The 20378-nt window shown below is 44.1% G+C and overlaps 1 protein-coding gene across 2 annotated transcripts in view; it reads left to right on the forward strand.

The window, feature by feature from the left end:
- The window catches only part of ADGRA1 (adhesion G protein-coupled receptor A1), a 475126-nt gene that overhangs the window by 203330 nt on the left and 251418 nt on the right, over positions 1 to 20378 (forward strand). For both annotated transcript variants that reach the window (XM_056849586.1, XM_056849587.1), the window contains one exon: positions 12391 to 12604. In XM_056849586.1, coding sequence (XP_056705564.1) covers positions 12391 to 12604 — 214 coding nt within the window. The remainder of the gene's footprint in view (positions 1 to 12390; positions 12605 to 20378) is intronic.

Raw genomic sequence — 20378 nt, forward strand, 5'->3', positions numbered from 1 at the left:
CAGTGGAGGAGGGGGGCAGCCCTCCTCCATTGCCTATTCGGCTTCAGCTTTCTCCCCAGGTTTGTGCATTTGGTAAACCTGAACTGGAAATTTACCGAAATGGCTAATTTTGGGTTTATTTTTGGTTTGGGTTTATCGATATACACACACATACTCCCAACCAAATACTAATCAGGGCTGACCCTGCTTAGCTTCCAAGATCTGATGAGATCAGGCTAGCCTGGGCCATCCAGGTCAGGGCATGTTAAAGCATATGACCAACAAAATGATTGCATTTCTGTGTACATGCAGAATAAATCATTGTAAGGAAAAATGACGTGTTTTTGTATAATATTTTTTCATACTAAAAAAATATAAAAGAAGTCACTTAGTCCACAATATATGGTGTTATACTTACTGACTAGAAAATTTATAGTAAGATGAAAGTAGCTATTAAAATGACTGCAAATCAACAGCCTCTTTCCAATTGGTACTATGGAATTGGCAAAAAACGAGACATCATTATTTTAATGGAAGCAAACATATGGATACATGCTTAGGTGTTCTTGTAGCAGTAAAACAAATCGATTTATGTTGATGCATTTGATACCTCACAGGTGCAGTGTCATAAATAGACTAGAAGAGGTGTTAACACTAAGATTTTATTACTGCTGGAATTTAGCAACACTTTTCTGTTCAACTGAATACCTTCCTTATAAATGGTGACATTCCATACAGCCTCTATGCAGAATCCCATGCCATACTCTGCAGAACATAAGTTGGCACTGTTTTCCTGGCACTTTCCCAAGCTTGGCAAAACCTGTATTCAGAATGACCTGGATTCTCTCTGCTTTCCTGTAGTGTGTATCATCAGTATCACTGTATCTAATTCATTTTGTCAGCAGATCTTTTTAAAAAAAAACAGAAGTCCTCGTTTGTTTTTTCCTAGTCCATTCCTGATCCCCCCCCATATTGGGTTGGTTCTGTACTTCTTACTGTCTTCCAGGTTCTTCCAACTGAATTTTGCCATGCACATTTTTCTCCCGCTGAGATTGTATATGTATATTAAAGCTCTAACTCACATGTTTGTCAGCAGTATATGCTACACTCTGTAGGCTTAGCAGGCTCAAATAGAATAGAAAGCTCCATTGACAATACAGTAAATCAAGCGATTAACCAGAAATAACTCTAATTTTCATGCATCTCCCCTTGCAAAAGCTCTTGGTATTATAAAATGATCGTTCTTATACTGAAAGAAATTACTGTTGCTGAACATGGATATATAAACAGAAGTGTGTTGAGAGAGAACACTTACAAGGGAATGCGTTTATTTGACAGTTACAGAAATAATGTGGGTCTTGCAGAGTATGGTGTACAAATCAGGAGCTTTGTTTCTTCCTTTCCAAAACACTTTCTGCTCTCTCTGGCATTGATAATAGTTTTGTGTTACATGAGTGCCAATGCAAACACAATGCAGGCTTCCTAGTAAAGCGAAGACTGTGAAACTATAGTTTATGTAAATGAATTTATGGTTAAGGGATGCTAGTTTGTATTAATCATGGTTTGTCTTAATATCCAAATAATGAGAGACTGTGGCCTTTTATGCATGGCTGTTACCCTTGCCGTCATCCCTCCGATGACTTGGGGCCTTTGTTTTGATTTTTCGTGCTGTTTCAAACAGTCAGGGGTTGCCTTGCTCTCCCCCTTCTTTTCCCCATGATTTTCCTGTGTTTTCAAATTCGAGAGAAAACAGGTCTCTGAAAATGCAGGCAAAATGTGGGGAAATGCAGGGGAAGAGCTAGGCGACCTCTGACCTTCAGAAATGGCATAATCCAAACAAAGACCCGAAGTCATTGGAGGGGTGATGGTGAGGGAAAGAACCATGCATAAAAGGCCTGTGTTTAATTTTAGGGTGAGAGGGGAAGGAGCAGTTGTTCCAAAAAGAATAGGGATGGGAAGGAGTATGCGTCAGGAAGGATAGCTCATGATTTGAAAGCTAAGGTTTGTAGAGATATCCGGATTCTGACTGCACTGCCCCTTTTCTTTGGGTTATGGGAGAAAAAAATGACTGTTTTGCTTCTAGTGTGTGTGTGTGTGTGTAAAGTGCGTCAAGTTGCAGCCAACTTATGGCGACCCCTTATGGGGTTTTAAAGGCAAGAGACTAACAGAGGTGGTTTGCCAGTGCCTTCCTCTGTATAGCAACCCTGGACTTCCTTGGTGGTCTCCCATCCAAAAACTAACCAGGGCTGACCCTGCTTAGCTTCTGAGATCTGACGAGATCAGGCTAGCCTGGATTGGCTTCTAATGCGATCATGTTAACTTCCAGTTAAGATTGGTCCTCCAGGCAACTCTAAAGCACTTCCTTTTACTTGTACCAAGAACTCCCTACTTTTCCTTTGTTTTCCCTTAATGCATGGGATAAATATGTCTCATTAACTAATGACAAACAGTGCTGCCATTAGAAACTAAAAATGCTTAAAATGGTTATTGTATTGGGCAGCTGCTGAGTTTGAGATTATTTTCTTTACCGTTCATTAACAAGGAAAATGCTTCACATTAAAAATGCATTAGTGCTCACTATATTCCTGTATAGGGTAGACTTTAAAACATAATTAATGCTGAAGTAATAGCTATATTCTGGATGACGTCTGTCGCATATAATTGTATATCCTTCCATGCAAACAGATAGGAGTTCTTATTCTTGATACTCCAGGTGTTTTTTTTTAACAGATGTGACTGTGGCTGCTCTCTTGTGAGCCCTGCTTGGTGCTTAACTTTTTTGTTATATGAGTACTTCATAACTGATTAGTATGTTCTAATTTTATTTTCTAGCTTCTTGCTATTGCTTGAATCTAAATATTCAGTATGCTCATTACATTTTAGTCTTACTAATAGCCTGCTTTAGCGTGAGCTTTAAATATTCTAGCACAAATCCATGGGCACAAGTTGCCTTCTCTTTTCCATCTTGTTCATCCTGGTTATGCTAATTGCATAATGAGCATTTTTGAAGCAACTTAATGTAAAAGGTGTGACTTTCAGTTAACCCAAAAGAACTTTCTACAGAGAAGGATAGCAAGGGAAAAAAGGTTTAATTATTATAATGACAGTTTAGGATGTTGGAATCATGCTCATAATCAGTGATTTTTCTGGTACTGCATCATAATTGTCACTTAGTTGTGACTGAAGCAAAGGGGTAGTGGGGATGATTTTAAGAGCTTCAGTAGCTATGGATCTAACTGTTCATAGAAGAATCCTGATTTTGCCTCCTCTTTGGGATGATATGAAATCTTAGTGCCCATTCACTATAAAGGAAATGAGATAGGTGGGGCTTAGAGAGCTGTGACTAGCCCAAGGTCACCCAGCTGGGTTCATGTGTAGAAGTGAGGAAACAAATCCAGTTCACCAGATTAGCATCCGCCACTCATGTGCAGGAGTGGGGAATCAAACCCGGTCCTCCAGATCAGAGTCCACCACTCCAAACCACCACTCTTAACCACTACACCACACTGGCTGTAGCTTGTGGTATGCAGCCTGCCTTCAATTTAATTGAGGATGAAAGATCCTTAACTCCTTTTTACTAAAACTATAAGAGTTTAGGATTGGATCCAAAGAACCGCTAATGGAATGATGCTGGAGGACCAGGATGTCTCCACCTCCCTGTTACTGCAGACCACTAATCCCCTCCCACCCCACAAATTCCCCAGGCATCAAGTCACTCTCAGGGAAAAACCACCCTCTCTTCCCCTGCCATTTCACTGGTGGAACAGGGTCTTTGGATAGCCAGTGTGGTATAGTGGTTAAGAGTGGTGGTTTGAAGCGGTGGACTCTGATCTGGAGAACCGGGTTTGATTCCCCACTCCTGCACATGAGCGGCGGAGACTAATTTGGTGAACTGGATTTGTTTCCCCCCTCCTACACATGAAGCCAGCTGGGTGACCTTGGGCTAGTCACAGCTCTCTCAGCCTCACCAGGGTGTCTGCTGTGGGGAGGGGAAGGGAAGGTGATTGTAAGCCGGTTTGAGTCTTCCTTAAGTGCTGGAGAAAGTCAGCATATAAAAACCAACTCCTCCTCCTCCTCCTCCTCCTCCTTCTTCTGTTACTAGCCCTATAGATGTTGGTAGGAATTTTGAGAAACGACTCTGCAGTCCAACCTAAGTAGTTTATCAGCAGAAGAAGAGGATGAAAGTTTCCTAAAGCGTGTTGGAGCCATAAAGAGTTAAAAAAAAGAAAAAGCTAAATGCATTTTTTATGCTGTCTAAATGGCATTATTAGTAGGAGATTGGAAGTCTTAAGAAATGAGCGTGTACACTCTGTTCATCAAAAAAATAAAATAAAATGCAACAATGCAGATTAGAGTTCAGAAGATCACAAAGCTGTAAATTAATAGGAATACAGTAGCATCTCAAGCCTTCAGCCATGACTATGTTTGCTCATACTTTCACTGACTGCTAGAATGTTGAGAGATCTTTTACTCCTTGTTTGGCGTGAGCTCTAAACCAAGGTTTGTTTGCCGTCCTTAATCTTGGAAATCTTGAAAGAGCAATTTGTGTTTCATCTCATCTCTCCTCTCGAGCTGGTTCCCAATGCTATATTGGCAGGCCACCAGGCAGTGAAGCAAAATCCCACTGTGAACGTAAAGGATAATGCTATACAGAAATGGTGAGACTATGTGTGTCAAACGAGATACTTAGCTAAGCGTATAAAATATTAACGTTCTATTTCATGCTCTAGTAGCTTGTTGCCTCGTGACACAGTTTTGTCGCTGTATACATGAAGAGCTGAATGAAAACAGAAAATAAGTTGCGCCAGAAGGGGAGGAAATGAAGAACTACGTGAACTTGCCAGATTGAGGGAAATCAGGCCACAGCTTTATTGATCGCTGATGCCTCCAGTCTTGGCACTGCATGAGTGGGGAACAAAGGCCGCCACTGACAGCCTAGTTGCTGACCTGGCTGTTGGGGACACATTTACTTTTTCTTTTTTCACTTTCAGTTTTGCGTACTTGGCGCAGAGCTGGGGAATCAAAGGAACTGTGCATATTTCGCGCAGTATTATTTTGTGGACGTGCTAGATCAATAAAACAGCTAAAGACACTTTCTGAGAAGCAGATACTGCGTTATCTGCTGTCAAATGGATTGGTCAATTGCGTGAGAGATGTGGCGACTTTTCTCTGTATAGTGTCAAGGGAAAATTAAATTTCATTTCCCCTTTTTAAAGTGTGAAGTGGTTGATGGATAGCCAGTGGCTGTTAAATCTAGGGAAAGGAACTGTGCGTATGCATGGGGCTGTGCTTGTATATCTCCTTGGTACCCATACATTTTCAGACTCCCCTACCAGCACCTTCAACCTCCACAGGAACTGCCTGATGTTGCAAAACATACTGTCTGGGGTGTGTGGCTCTGCCCGCTCCCCACACACATTTACCACACTGGGGAGACAAGCCGTCAGCTTCTCCTCAGCCCACTGACAGCAGCAATTGGAAGCAGCAGGCCAGGGAGACAGTAGAGGTACCAGCAGGAGCAGTAGAGAGGCAGCAAGGCCCACAGCTGTGGCAGAACTAGGGCTGCCAACCTCTAGGTGGTGGCTGGAGATTTCCTGCTATTACAGCTGATCTCCAGCTGATAGAGATAAGTTCCCCTGGAGAAAATGGCTGCTTTGGCAATTGGACTCTATGCCATCGAAGTCCCTCCCCCATACAAACCCCATCAGGCTCCACCCCCAAAATCTCCAGGTATTTCCCATCCGGATCTGGCAACCCTAGGCAGAACGTGGTGCAGCAACTTGTGGCTGTGTGGGTGACGGGGTGGCCCAAATCTTAGCAGCTCAGCACATGGGCAGTAAAGGATGCTCCTTGGGGGAGAAAGGTGGAGGCTGGGACTCTCGGTGATGCTGGACCTCCAAATGACAGACTAGCTTCTGTATCCCAGGGCCTGGGCATGCTGGCAGGAGGGCAGAGCAAGGAAGGGATGGCCCTGTCCTTCCTACATCTAATGAGACCTAAAGCACTGACCCTTGAAGGAAGACAGGGGCAGGACTCCTCTGCCACCACTTCATTGGCTCAGGGCCCTGGCAATTGGGAGGGCCTGCCTCACAGGCAAGGGGAGTGGAGGACCTCGGGGTGCGCTTCCCCCAGGAAAGCCTTGAAAAGGCGGATTGATGAATTGCCAGGGAGGAAGAGCCAGGCCCTAGATGTGGATGGGAAAGTCCTGGAGAGAGCAGAGGAAAGGGACCAGGATGAATGTAAACCCACTTTCCCTCTTGCTTGTCTGAGATGCTCCTGAAGATCTTGCCAGGAAGAAAAGAAATAGTTAATGAATAGTTAAATTGTCGAATGAATACTAAATTGTGGAACTCCCTGCCCCAGGATGTGGTGATGGTTTCCAACATAGAAGGCTTGAAGATGGGAGTAGACATGTACATGGAGGAGAGGCTATTAGTCAAAATGGATACTAGTCATGATGCATACCTATTCTCTCCAGAATCAGAAGAGCATGCCTATTATATTAGGTGCTTTGGTACACAGGTGGGACAATGCTTCTGCAGTCATCTTGTTTGTGGGCTTCCTAGAGGCACCTGGTTGGCCACTGTGTGAACAGATGGCTGGACTTGATGGACCTTGGTCTGATCCAGCATGACCTTTCTTATGTTCTTATATTATTAAAGGAACCGTGGATGGCACTGTGGCCCTAGTCCCAGAGCTCCCAGAAGTGGACACATACATACTGAAACGTTGGAGACAAGTACATTTTATAACAGCACAGAGGACAGAATGTGAACTCACATTCATCAACTGACCAATTAATTTTTGAGAGTAATTCTTCAACACACTGGATTGTGTAGAGCAGGGGTGTCACACTCAATTGTTACAAGGGCCGGATAGGACATAAATGTCACTTGGTTGGGCTGGGCCATGCCTCGCCAGCCAACCCAGTAGGGGTGGTGGTGGCTGCCTTGGCTGACTCGGATAAGAGCTCTCAAGGGGCGAGATCCGGCCCTTGGGCCTTATGTTTGACAGCCATGGTGTAGAGAATCCTGTTTGAACAAGACTGTGTACAGATAAATCACAAACCCACCAACACCCAGTGGTAGCTTTTTCATGCAGAGTCCCCAGTGTTCAGTCCCCACTGTGTGTGTGTAAAGTGCCGTCAAGTCGCAGCCGACTTATGGCGACCCCTTTTGGAGTTTTCATGGCAAGAGACTAACAGAGGTGGTTTGCCAGTGCCTTCCTCTGCACAGCAACCCTGGACTTCCTTGGTGGTCTCCCATCCAAATACTAACCAGGCCTGACCCTGCTTAGCTTCTGAGATCTGACGAGATCACGCTAACCTGGGCCATCCAGGTCAGGGCCTCAGTCCCCACTATATCCAGTTAAAAAGATTGCAGATAGCAGGTGTTTGGGAAAGACTATTCTTCACTTGAAATCCTGGAGAGTTGCTGCCACTCAGAGCGGACAGTACCAAAGCAGGCATATCGCTTGGTATAAGGCAACCTCATAAGAGGATATGAAACTTAGATCAGGACATTATATAAGACATTATGCTTCTAGAAGTTTTTTTTTTTTTAAAAAAAACCTTTATATATTTCTCCAATGATGTAATCATATGAATGACAAGCTGAATGTTGCCCGTGCATGAGTGTAGGGCTGTCAATTCGGTTCGGCCCGAACTGAAAATCAGCCGAATTTCCCTTGATTCGGCGGTTTTTAGTTCGGGAGGAACTGAACTCAAAACTGGCGGGCAACTGGGGGGGCCGAATTCAGCGAGTTCGGGAGTTCGTGAATAAATTCGGCCAATTCGGGGCCGTCAGTAAGCAGCATAACCTTCAGTAAGCAGCATTCTCCTCCCCCAGCCAATCGGTGGCCAAGCTGGGTCTTCTTCTGGCCAATCAGTCAGGATTGAGTACTGGAGGAATCAGCTGATGTGCGGCCGGCCAGGGAAAGAGAGAGAGAGAGAGAGGGAAATCCTCATGTGTGTGTGAGGGGGTGCTTGTGCACATTCACTCCTTTCTGTGGCTGCAGGGGGCGCATTTTTTGGGGTACAGACCCCAAACTTTCAGGGGATATTCAGACAGGTTTTCTTAAGAGACCACCCAAGTTTTGTAAACATTGGGTCAGGGGGTCCCGAGATATGGGCTCCCCCGTTTTTCTTTCCATGGCTGCAGAGGGCGCATTTTTGGGTGTGCCGACCCCAAACTTTCAGCGGAGCATCAGACAAGGCTTCTTAAGATACCCCCCAAGTTTTGTAAACATTGGGTCAGGGCCCCCCGAGATATGGGCTCCACCCCTTTTTCCTCTCCCCCCTTTTCCATTTTCGTGGCTGCAGGGGGCGCTTTTTTGGGGGTGCAGCCCCCAAACTTTTATCATAGCTTCAGAGAATCCCTCTTAAGAGACCACCCAAGTTTTGTAAAGATGGGTTCAGTGGGGGCTGAAATATCGGCTCCCCCCTTTTCTCTTTCCGTGGCTGCAGGGGGCGCATTTTTGGGTGTGCCGACCCCAGACTTTCAGCGGAGCTTCAGTCAAGGCTTTTTAAGAGACCACCCAAGTTTTGTAAACATTGGGTCAGGCCCCCCCGAGATATGGGCTTTCCCCTTTTCCCTATTGGGATGAATGGATCACCCTCGAGAGATGCATACATATGGATCTTATATTGGATACAAATGGAATCATATTGGATTACCCAGCCTCCCAGCCCCTCCTGCTGGAACAGAAGACAGCCACAGTAAGACCCCTTTGGGGGCTTTAATCTATATTTTTTCTTTTCTGTGTGTGTGTGGGGGGGAAAGCAGAGTCTGTGTGTGTGTGTGGGGAGGGAGCAGTTTCTGTGGGTGGGGGGGAAGCCAAAGGGGGCTTTTGCCGGTTCTGCCTGGGGTGTGTGTTCCCCCTCCAGTCTCTCTCTCCCTGGTTTGAGGGGGGGCTTCATTTTTATTCTTCAGGTTTTTCCTCATTCATAAGATCAGTTAGGTTATTTTGATGCTTGCTCAAAACTGGTTTTCAAATGGTGACTTAAAGAATGCATCTGCCTGGTCCCAAGTCCAATGCAAAAGGAGAAATTCCACCCCCTCCTGCTCATTATGCATAGCTAGCTGCCTCTGTCCCTTTCCATGGTATGCAAACTCCCAGGTGTCAGGTGTTGCTTTGCACTGTTGCAAAGGTGTTGCATTACGTGCTTGTGTTGCTTTGCAGTTGTATTGTTTTGCAAAATTCTTCACACCTGCCCCGCCCTTTGCATGTTTGCAAAGGTGTTGCTTTTCAGTTGTGTTGCTTTGCAAAGTTCTTAGCACCTGCCCCGCCCTTGCTCTCATCAGCTGTTTGTCGGCCGGGAGCTTTGTGCGTGGGCGGCAAGCTCTGCTGAGAGATACACATTAAGGGTGGGGGGGACCCCTTTCAGGGCCCATATCTCAGCCCCCCCTGACCCAATCTTTACAAAACTTGGGGAGTCTTTCAATATACGTCCTTTGAAGCTCTGCTGAAAGTTTGGGACCTCTAAGCCCAAAAATGCCCCCCCCAGAGCCGCGGAAAGGCACGGTTGTGTTTTTAATGGCTTTATTCGGCCGAATTTTTTTCCGAACTTTGAATTCCCGCCGAATTGAACGGATCCGAAGTGGGGGAGTTCGGACTTCGGCACGTACCGAACCCACAAGGGCCAAATTCGGCCGAATCCGAACTGTACCGAATTTTTTTTTTTGACAGCCCTACATGAGTGAGGTTGTTTGGCTTCAAGGAATGTCTCTGGAAAATGGCTAATCTTTCCAATGTGATGCTGATCCGTTATAAATAAACTCACTTGACATGGTGCACTCTCTAGGAAGCTGCTGATAAACAAAACCATGTGCATTTATTTTAGGGGAATTAAAACTGAAGAGAATGTGTGAGGTTTACTCAAGCTGTGTATCATGATGTCGTACATAACTTACCACTCAGCCAAATTGAAATGATTTTGAATGGCATAAGTGTTTTTATTAGCATTAAGGGACTAACCAGCAAGTAAACACTAAATCATTTTTGACATCCGTGCTGTTGTGGTTTATAAAACAGTACCAGAGTACCCTAGAGATGAGCCTGCTGTAGATCTAATGTTGCAGTGAGTGTTGTAAACTTTGTATGCAACAACAACAACAAAATAACAACAGTGGAAATCCTTTATTCAATTTATGATTGATTTGTCTGTTTTGGTGTATTTTAACATGTAGTTTTTAGGTATATCTGTGGTTGAAAATTCAGTTTTCCTTCATAATTATCTGCACATCTGTGTTATCGGATGTGATGTGCTTTTATTAAATGAAATACATTGATAGTTCTATGTAATTCATATATTGGAATGAGTGGGAATGATTCAGATAATCAAGTGGGCATATTTCCATTAGCAGAAACTGTGGACTTATTTGCATGTGGAAACACATTTATTCCAAATATATTCTACATGCTATACACATAGCCATGGGAGCTATAGATGAATGGCCCATTTTGTATCGGAAAAAACATTTCCAGTGAGGACAATCACAACTTGAGAATGGAGTGACTCATCTCCTGATTCCTGTAGTAAGAAAGAAGATGCTTTGCTTTTAATAAATAAAATGTGATATATATGACTTGAGTGGTATTCCACACCTTTCCCTAGCAACCTGTTACACCAATTATTTGTTTCCACGAAATATAGTTAAATAAAAAGAAATCCCATAATTCCTCTGCTCTCATTCTATTCGCCTATTTTGTCAATACACAGAATTTGCCAAAATTTAGTGTTCTTCTTCCCAGTTCAAATAAAAAGGTTTAGGGGATTTTTCATTTTGGTGACAAAAAAGTATGCTAGAGTTGAAGTTATACAATTCTATGGTATCTGAAATATTTAATAATATTTCTGATTTCCAGCTATGGTTGCCCTCTTCGCCACTGGTGGGAGTTTTTTGGAGTGGAGCCTGAGAAGGGCGGGGTTTGGGGAGGGAGGGACTTCAATGCCATAGAGTCCAATTGCCAAAGTGGCCATTTTCTCCAGGTGAACTGATCTCTATTGGCTGGAGATCAGTTGTAATAGCAGGAGATCTCCAGCTTGTACCTGGAGGCTGGCAACCCTATTGATCAGGGACTTAAAGCACCCTCGAGAGATAGATGCATTAACTGTAATGTGAAGGTCAACACTAGGCCATTTAACAAAAAAACAGTCTGTTTTTTCTAGAATGTTTACCAATAACCACATAATGGTCAGCTATGGGTTCAGTTGACAGAGTGAAATATAAGCTGCCAAAGATGACAACATGCTCAAATATGCAAATACAACTTCTGGACATGCATTTTATTTCTGCATGCCTTATAATGGGGACAAGGAAGCATAGCTTATATACATTTCAGCCTTTCACAGTCCTAGAAAAAACACACAGAAAAACAGAACTGCTTTATACTGAACACTGTTGCCCACTGGCAAAGTCTGTCCCTGAGTGTTAGACTAGGATCTGGGGCACCCAGGTGAGAATGCCCACTTTGCTGTGACTTTGGGCCAGTCCCACACTCTCAAACTAACCCAGCTCACAGTGTTATTGTGAGAGTTAAATGGAAGAGAGGAGAAAGATGTAAGCCGCTTTAGATTCTCCTCGGGGAGCTATGCAGGGTATAAATAAATTAAACAATAAATAATATATGATGGCTCTTACTTTAAGGAGAACTAGTTGCCTGAACTTCCAGCCTCATGGTGAGCTGAAAGTTATTCTTCATAAGTTACATCAGTTTCTCCTGAAACTGACTGTGGAGGGTGGGGGGAGGTGATGTCATGCTAGAGCATCACCCCCATCTCAATGATGTCACTTCCAGCTTGTGCCAGAAGTGATGCCATTGCACCAGGGACACTGATTGCCCAACCCACCTCCCCCATCTCCTGCTGGTTGACAGGCCATGCCTGGGAACCCTATTTGGGAGACATACAGGAACAGAAAGATTCTTTCCACTTTCAGGAGTCTCAGAGCTCCTTGAGAAGTGCATCTGACTCTTGGACAAGTTCTGTGTAAATGGAGAGAAGGGGGAGGGAGAAAATCCATTCCACCTGGCATGAATGAAGGGCCCCTTTTCTCTAGATTCTGTGCCATGAACAATGTATTAGGTAAAAGAAAGGGGACTATGTTGAGTATCCAGTGAAAAGTAATCATGAAAAAAAAGATTTGTGGAAGCTGCATGACAGCAATTGGCCCTGTCAGAGGTTTTATTGACAATGAAGGTAGATGGGCATGGGAGAGGGGGAATATAGTATACTGTATATGGAACAAAATGTCCCTGTTGGTGTTGTATTAAAATAAATTAAAGTAGATACTCATTATAGTGTTTCCTGAGTCTAGTCCTGCTAATCCTTTTTCTTGAAGCAGCAAAATATTTTTCTGATATTGATTGCCAAAAAATCAATGTGTTTTTTTCTTCAACTCCCTTCTACAGCTGGGCCTTTGGAGCTGCCTCTCTTTGAACTGATACCATCACAGAGACAGGTGGTTTTTCATGGTGATCGCTTGCCATTCCAGTGTACAGCAACGTTCCTTGATAACACAACACAGGTTCATTGGTATCACGATGGTCACCTGGTTGAAACGGATGATGAGAGAGGCATGTTTGTGGAAGACAGTATAACACATGACTGTTGTTTAATTACACGGTAAAGTATTTTTTTTTAAATTTATTAAACTATCCAGATGCCTCTTTTTGGATTTAAGGCCCCTCAAACAGCTGCTATATTAATGGCTTAGAGATAATGTGGTATCATAGATAGCTCACGACTGAATATAAGAGGAATTTCCAGCAGTACTAAATTGAATCAACATTTTGGGTAGGAGTCAAGTCAGCATTTCTGGGATGAGGAAGCACGGAGTGCAAAGGAACTTCTGCTCGTTCCAAAGGGCATGATTTTTGGAATTCCCCCCTTTCATTGCAGCTGTCCCATGGTACATAGCATGCTGTTCCTGAAGTTGCTGATGAATGGCATAATGAAGGAGGAAAAGATAAATATTCTGCTGGTGAAGCTGGCTTACAGCTGTTTGGATTAGGGTTGTGCAAAAAAAATATCGGTAAATTTCGTGTTCAGGTTTATTGGGCCCGACTTTTTCGGGTAAACTGAATAACCATACTGGTAAAGGGGTATTTCGGCTTTATTTCCGGGTTTACCGAAAAGGTTTGGGCCCACTATAGTCTATGGGGATTTTCCCCCCAAAGCTCCTGTGGGGGCATTTTTGGAGGTAGAGTTCCCAAAGGGACTCTCCTTGCATGAACCTCGACGTTTGGTGAAGATTGGGTCAGGGGGTCCAATTATATGGGGTCTGGGAAGTGTTGCCCCCTCCTTCATAGAGGTATGGTAAAGTTTACAATGCTTCTCTATGGAGGAGGGGATGACCCCTTGCAGACCCCATGAAATTGGATCCCTTGACCCAATCTTCACCAAACTTTGGGGTTTATGCAAGGAGGGTCTCATGAAGCTATGCTAGGCATTTGGTTACACCACCTCCAAAAATGCTTCTCCCAGAGCTCATTTTAAAAAATCTCAAAGGGAAAAGCTTGAGGAAAGCTGAAAAAAGCCGAATACGTATTCAGCTGATCCAGTGATCGACTATCGGGCTTCAGCTTTATTCCCAGGGTTTGGTATTCAGTAAAACCAAAACTCAAATATTGCTGAAACAGCTAATTTTGGGTTTATTTTTTATTTGGGTTTATAGATATGCACAACCCTAGTTTGGATCCACCCCTTTGACTTCAGCTTCTTATGCTACTGAATTGTTAAGTGGCAATTGATCCATTGTGGTTGGCACAACCTGTGACCATGGGGTCAAGCACAGCTCACTTTCCATGCATGGTGGTCTTCCGTGAGCTTGAGAAGCTTCTTGTTTTTGCAGCCTGCTTAGGACTGGAAAAACGAGGAGTCCACAGTAGATTCTGCAGGTGTGTTATTATCAGTTGACAGGCTGATAAAGATTTCAGAAATCATCTTTCTGAGCTGCTAACTCAGATCCAAACTGTAGCCTAAATCCTTCCTGAATTAATACTTGTTTTTCTCGTTCGCTTGGTGAAATTGGTCACCAGGGACCCCTGCAATGCAATATTAGATAAATTTGACTTATTGAAAAGGTGTGCTTGAAAGATAATACAAAAGTACTCACTCTCAAAGAGCAGAGTGGAAAAGGGAGTGGAATGTCTCCCTTATGGAACATTCAGTACATTTGTAATGAATTTCGGCTCTGCTTCCTTATGCTTCAGTTAGCTGCTGATTTTTTTTCTTTTTTAACATTTTTATAGCAGATTCAGGGCCAGAGGTTTTCCTGAAACATTCACTCATTTTTGACAGCATATCTCAGGATTTCAGTTATGATTATAAATTATAGTGATTCTGCCAATAAAGTCACCTATTGATTATGTGTTAAATATCGCTTTTGTACACACACACGGCAAAATAATGTTCTTGTACAATAAAGCAGATCGATTGTTGAAGCAGATAAGGCCAAGATTAGGGCTGTCGATTCGGTTTGTCCTGAACCAAAAAACAGCCGAATTTCCCCTGATTCGGTGGTTTTTAGTTTGGATGGAACCGAACTCAAAAAAGGCGGGAAAATGGGGAGCTGAATTCAGCGAGTTCGGGGTGTTCGGCGAATAAATTCGGCAAATTCGGGGTTCGGGGCAGCAGCATAATCGTCAGTTAGTAAGCAGCATTCTCCTGCGGCCAATCGGTGGCCAAGCTGGGTCTTCTTCCCCACCCTTAACGTGCATCTCTGACAATGGGGGTTTGCAATTAGCAGAGCTTGCCGCCCACGCCCAAAGCTCCCAGCCCCGACAAACAGCTGAGCTGCGGGGAGCAAGGGCGGGGCAGGTGAGAAGAAGATGGAACAGAAGACATCCACAGTAAGACCCATTTTGGGGCTTTTCTCTATAATTTTTCTCCTGTCTGTGTGTGTGTGGGGAGCAGTTTCTGTGGGTGGGTGGGAAGCCAAAGGGGGCTTTTGCCTGTTCTGTGGGGGGGTGCCCCCTAAGTCTCTCTCTCCCTGGTTTGAGGGGGGGGGCTTCAGTTGTGTGTCCTCAGGTTTTCCCTCATTCATAAGATCTGTTAGGTCTATTTTAATGCTTGCTCAAAACTGGTTTTCAAATTGTGACTTAAAGAATGCATTTGCCTGGTCCTGAGTACGATGCAAAAGGGGAAATTCCACCCCTCCTGCTCCTTATGCATAGCTAGTGCCTCTGTCCCTTTCCATGGTTTGCAAACTCCCAGGTGTCAGGTGTTGCTTTGCATGGCTGCAAACGTGTTGCTTTGCATGGTTTGCATGGCTGCAAATGTGTTGCTTTGCATGGTTTGCATGGCTGCAAATGTGTTGCTTTGCATGGTTTGCAAACTTCTTCTCACCTGCCCCACCCTTGCTCCCCGCAGCTCAGCTGTTTGTCGGGGCTGGGAGCTTTGGGCGTGGGCAGCAAGCTCTGCTAATTGCAAACCCCCATTGTCAGAGATGCACATTAAGGAGGGGGGACCCCTTTCGGGGCCCATATTTCAGCCCCCCTGACCCAATCTTTACAAAACTTGGGGGTTCTTGCAAGAAGGGTCCCCTCAAGCTACGCTGAAAGTTTGGGACCTCTACCCCAAAAAATGCCCCCCCCGAGCCGCAGAAAGGCACGATTGTGTTTTTAATGGCTTTATTCGGCCGAATTTTTCTCCGAACTCCGGATCTCATGCCAAATTGCACGGACCCGAAGCGGGGGAGTTCAGACTTCAGCATTTCCCGAATAAAAACGGGCCGAATTTTGCCGAATCTAAATTTTACCGATTTTTTTTTCAACAGCCCTAGCCAAGATACCGCAGGCAGATATGCATGAAGGTCTCCCCAATAACCCAATGTAAGCGGCTCTGGGATTTTTCAGAGAGAAAAAATAATGTATAAAAAAGTAATATTTGCCAATTTTGTTCCAGAATAAGACTGTGCATATACTGAAAGCAGCACAAAACAATACTGTAATGTACATCAGACACAGAGGGGAAGTATCATTGGTCACTGCTGCAATAATGCTGTAGAAGTTCAAAAATGTTTTATCGTCTTTCTAAGAGATCACAAGATTAAACTTGGTGGATTTGTCTAGTAAATACACCTTGTATTCGGCAGGCAGAGATGCTTGGTTTTTGGCTGCTTATGAATTACCCCTTTTACCATTTTGGTTAAGTCTAGAGGTTGTTTGATATTGTGCTATTGTAAGCATTCACTTAGTGGGTTTTCCTGGCTAGACCCTGTACAAATATACCCCAGAATCTGTTCTTCCATTGTAGCAGTCTTTGGGGCATATTTTCAGGTTGTGCAGGGTGCATTCCGTTTAAATGAAGAGAGCCCACAATAAACTGGAATCAGCCCTGTTAGTGAAGTTTGTGTAAGAATTTTTCTTCTTTACCTCTGTAGTTAATTTACAGTGTGATCCTAACCAGACTTGCATCTAACTCCACTGAAGTTGATGGACTTCGAAAGGTATAACTCTGTTTAGGATTGCGCTGTTATTGAAACCGACAAATTACTTTCAGGCTGCTTCAAACAGTTTTCAGTTGCTGCCCTGCCACTTTCTGTTATTGATTGGAAGGATCAATCACTCATGGTTGCTTTGTATTCTTTGTGTCTGGTAGAATACAAAGAAAAATGAGCCATACTAGTTATATCACATTTTTCCTACCTCAACCAACTTAATTTACCTAAAATGCTATCAGTTGTGAGAAATAAATTATTTATGCATCATTTAAAATTTGGAGGGTTTTAAAATTTTCTTTCTTTTTCTTTCTTTCTTTCTTTCTTTCTTTCTTTCTTTCTTTCTTTCTTTCTTTCTTTCTTTCTTTCTTTCTTTCTTTCCTTCCTTCCTTCCTTCCTTCCTTCCTTCCTTCCTTCCTTCCTTCCTTCCTTCCTTCCTTCCTTCCTTCCTTCCCTCCCTCCCTCCCTCCTTCCTTCCTTCCTTCCTTCCTTCCTTCCTTCCTTCCTTCCTTCCTTCCTTCCTTCCTTCCTTCCTTCCTTCCTTCCTTCCTTCCTTCCTGATTTTTACCCAATTGACAGCTCTTGATAAAGCGGTATTGGTGGGGGGAGACCTTGTTGTTACAACTGGTCACATTGCCTAGGCAGGCCAGTTCTCAAAGCCGCATGCATTGGCGTACATTCTAATGGTTAGTCAGTGTGAGCATGCTGCGAACCCAGAAAATCATGCTTTATTAATTTAATGCCCAAGAGTACTAACTAAGATCTGCCAACTCACATTAATCTGTGTTTTTTTAAACTTGGATATCAAAGGGCAATGGTTACTTCCTATGTCTTTACCTCTGTAATAAAATCAGAAGATGTACCACTGAATTTTTGCTTTTATTTGCAACAATTTTATTTTACACTATACAAAATTGTGTTAGTACTTCTTTTTAAAAAATTGAATGAAGTGTGGGACCAGGGGAAGGTAGATTTAATAATGCCAGGTTTCTGCTGCACCACAAAATAAAAATAATTAACACTGTTCTGATAGATCTAATTAAATTACAAAATACCTGCTGCTTAAATCACTGGATAGATATTGCTTTCCTTTCCCTTCCCTTTTTTTTGAAGCCACAGACATCATATATTGTTTGCAACCCATCATAAATCTAACCTTCTGAGAGATGAGATAAAATTTACCATATCTTAATAACAAATCTGAAGCTTTATTACAGATTTTTGTTATTGTCGTTGCTGTCCTTTCTATACTTCACACTGTTGCAGAATAATATCCACATATTATGTATTACAATATTGTGGTCTAGGATTGCTTTTGAATGCTGTGCTGAATGTATCTCCAAAAGGCAACGTATTTGGCATTAAGAACATAAGAAAGAACATAAGAAAAGCCCTACTGGATCAGACTAAGGCCCATCAAGTCCAGCAGTCTGTTCACACAGTGGCCAATTAGGTGCCTCAAGGAAGCCCACAAACAAGACGACTGCAGCAGCACCAGCCTGCCTGTGTTCCAGAGCACCCAATATAATAGGCATGCTCCTCTGATACTAGAGAGAATAGGTATGCAGCATGACTAGTATCCATTTTAACTAATAGCCACAAATACCCCTTTCCTCCATGAATATGTCCACTCCCCTCTTAAAGCCTTCCAAGTTGGCAGCCATCACCACATCCTGGGGCAGGGAGTTCCACAATTTAACTATGCATTGTGTGAAAAAATACTTCCTTTTATCTGTTTTGAATCTCTCACCCTCCAGCTTCAACAGATGACCTCGCATTCTAGTATTATGGGAGAGGGAGAAAAACTTCTCCCTGTCCACTCTTTCCATGCATAATTTTATAGACCTCTATCATGTCACCCCTTAGCCGCCTTCTTTCCAAGCTAAACAGCCCTAAGCGTCTTAACCGCTCCCCATAGGACAGTTGCTGTAGTCCCCTAATCATTTTGGTTGCTCTTTCCTGCACCTTCTCAAGCTCTGTAATATCCTTTTTTAGGTGCAGTGACCAGAACTGTACACAGTATTCCTGTGGTCTCACCAAAGATTTGTACAAGGACAGTATGATATCAGCAGTTTTATTCTCTATTCCTCGTCTAATTATGGCCAGCATGGAATTTGCTTTTTTTACAGCAGCCGCACACTGGGTTGACATCTTTATTGAGCTATCCACTACCACCCCAAGATCCCTTTCTTGATCTGTTGCTGCCAGCACAGATCCCATCAGTGTATATGTGAAGTTGGGATTTTTTGCCCCAATATGCATCACTTTACACTTGCTCACATTGAATCTCTTTTGCCATTTTAATGCCCATTCTTCCAGTATGCAGAGATCCTTCTGGAGCTCTTCACAGTCCGAATTTGCTTTAACCACCCTAAATAATTTGGTGTCATCTGCAAACTTGGCTACTTCACTGTTTGACCCCAACTCCAGGTCACTGATGAACAGGTTGAAAAGCACCGGTCCCAACACAGATCCCTGAGGGACCCCACTGCTCACATCCCGCCATTGGGAGAACCGACCATTGATTCCTACTCTCTGCTTCCTATTTTTCAGCCAGCTCTCAATCCATAAGAGGACTTGTCCTCTTATCCCATGACTATGAAGTTTGCTTAGCAGTCTCTGGTGGGGGACTTTGTCGAAAGCTTTTTGGAAATCCAAATACACAATGTCCACAGGCTCATTTCTGTCCACATGCTTATTGACGCTTTAAAAAAACTCTAATAGGTTAGTGAGACAGGACCTACCCTTACAGAAGCCATGTTGGGTTTTGCTCAGCAGACCCTGCCCTTCTATATGCTTGACAATTGTATCTTTAATAATGCTTTCCATCAATTTACCCGGAACAGACGTTAAGCTAACTGGCCTGTAATTTCCTGGGTCCCCCCTGGAACCTTTTTTATAAATGGGTGTTGCATTGGCGATTCTCCAGTCCTCTGGTACAGAGGCTGATCGAAGGGACATATTACATATCTTTGTTAGAAATTCAGCAATGTCCCATTTGAGTTCTTGAAGAACTCTAGGATGAATACCGTTTGGTCTCTGTGACTTGTTAGCTTGCAGTTTGTCTAGACCAGTGGTTCCCAACCTGTGGGTCGCAACCCCCATGGGGGTCACAAAGTGTTTTCTGGGGGGTCGTCGCTGGTCGCTTTTTCCTTCCTGCCCGCCTTCCAGCAGCTGGGCGCGACCTCCTGAGGGCAGGGGGGCGCCAGCCTCCCTCTCGCCTCCCGGCTCCCCTCCTCCTCCTTCTCCTCCTCCGCCACCTCTCGTTCCCTGGGTCCAAGGCCCCAGCGCCTCCACCGCCGCTCAGCTCAGCCTCGGCAGCCCGGTGGCAGCGGCCCCTCCTCTTCCTCCTCTTCCACACAGCCAAGCAGGCAGTTCCTTCCCTGCCCTCCTCTTCCTTTCCTGGTCTGCCCCTTCCCTTCCTGCCGCTGGGATCGCAGGAAGGAGGAGGCAGGGATGGGAGAGGACTTCTCTTCTTCCCCCCCTTCTTCCTCCTCCTCCTCCTGCTTTCCTTCCCCGGCTCCTGGGACGATAGAGTCTTGTTTGGGGGGCTTCCTAGAGGCACCTGGTTTGGCCCCTGTGTGAATAGATGGCTGGACTCGATGGGCCTTGGTCTGATCCAGCCGGGCCTTTTCTTATGTTCTTAGGATCTCCTGCGGCAGTGACCTTGCTTTGCCTCCCCTTCCCGGAGGGGGGGGGGAGAAACAACAAGGTTGGGAGGTTGAAGAAAACAAAACAGGCGATAATGGGGAGGGAGACTAAAAGGCGACTGCAGCGTGGTCGCTATTCTGGCCTTCCGGTGTGCCTTTCTTTTGGGCGGGCCTGAAAAATTTGAGAAAAAACATAAATATTCAGAAAACTATCTAAAATTTGGCTTTACCACCTTGATCAGCAATGGCATAGAGAAGCCACAATGCGTTTTGTGCAATGTTGTTCTCAGTGCTGAATCTATGAAAC

The sequence above is a fragment of the Euleptes europaea genome, chromosome 5 (assembly GCF_029931775.1).
Source record: "Euleptes europaea isolate rEulEur1 chromosome 5, rEulEur1.hap1, whole genome shotgun sequence".
NCBI classification, from domain to species: Eukaryota; Metazoa; Chordata; class Lepidosauria; order Squamata; family Sphaerodactylidae; genus Euleptes; species Euleptes europaea.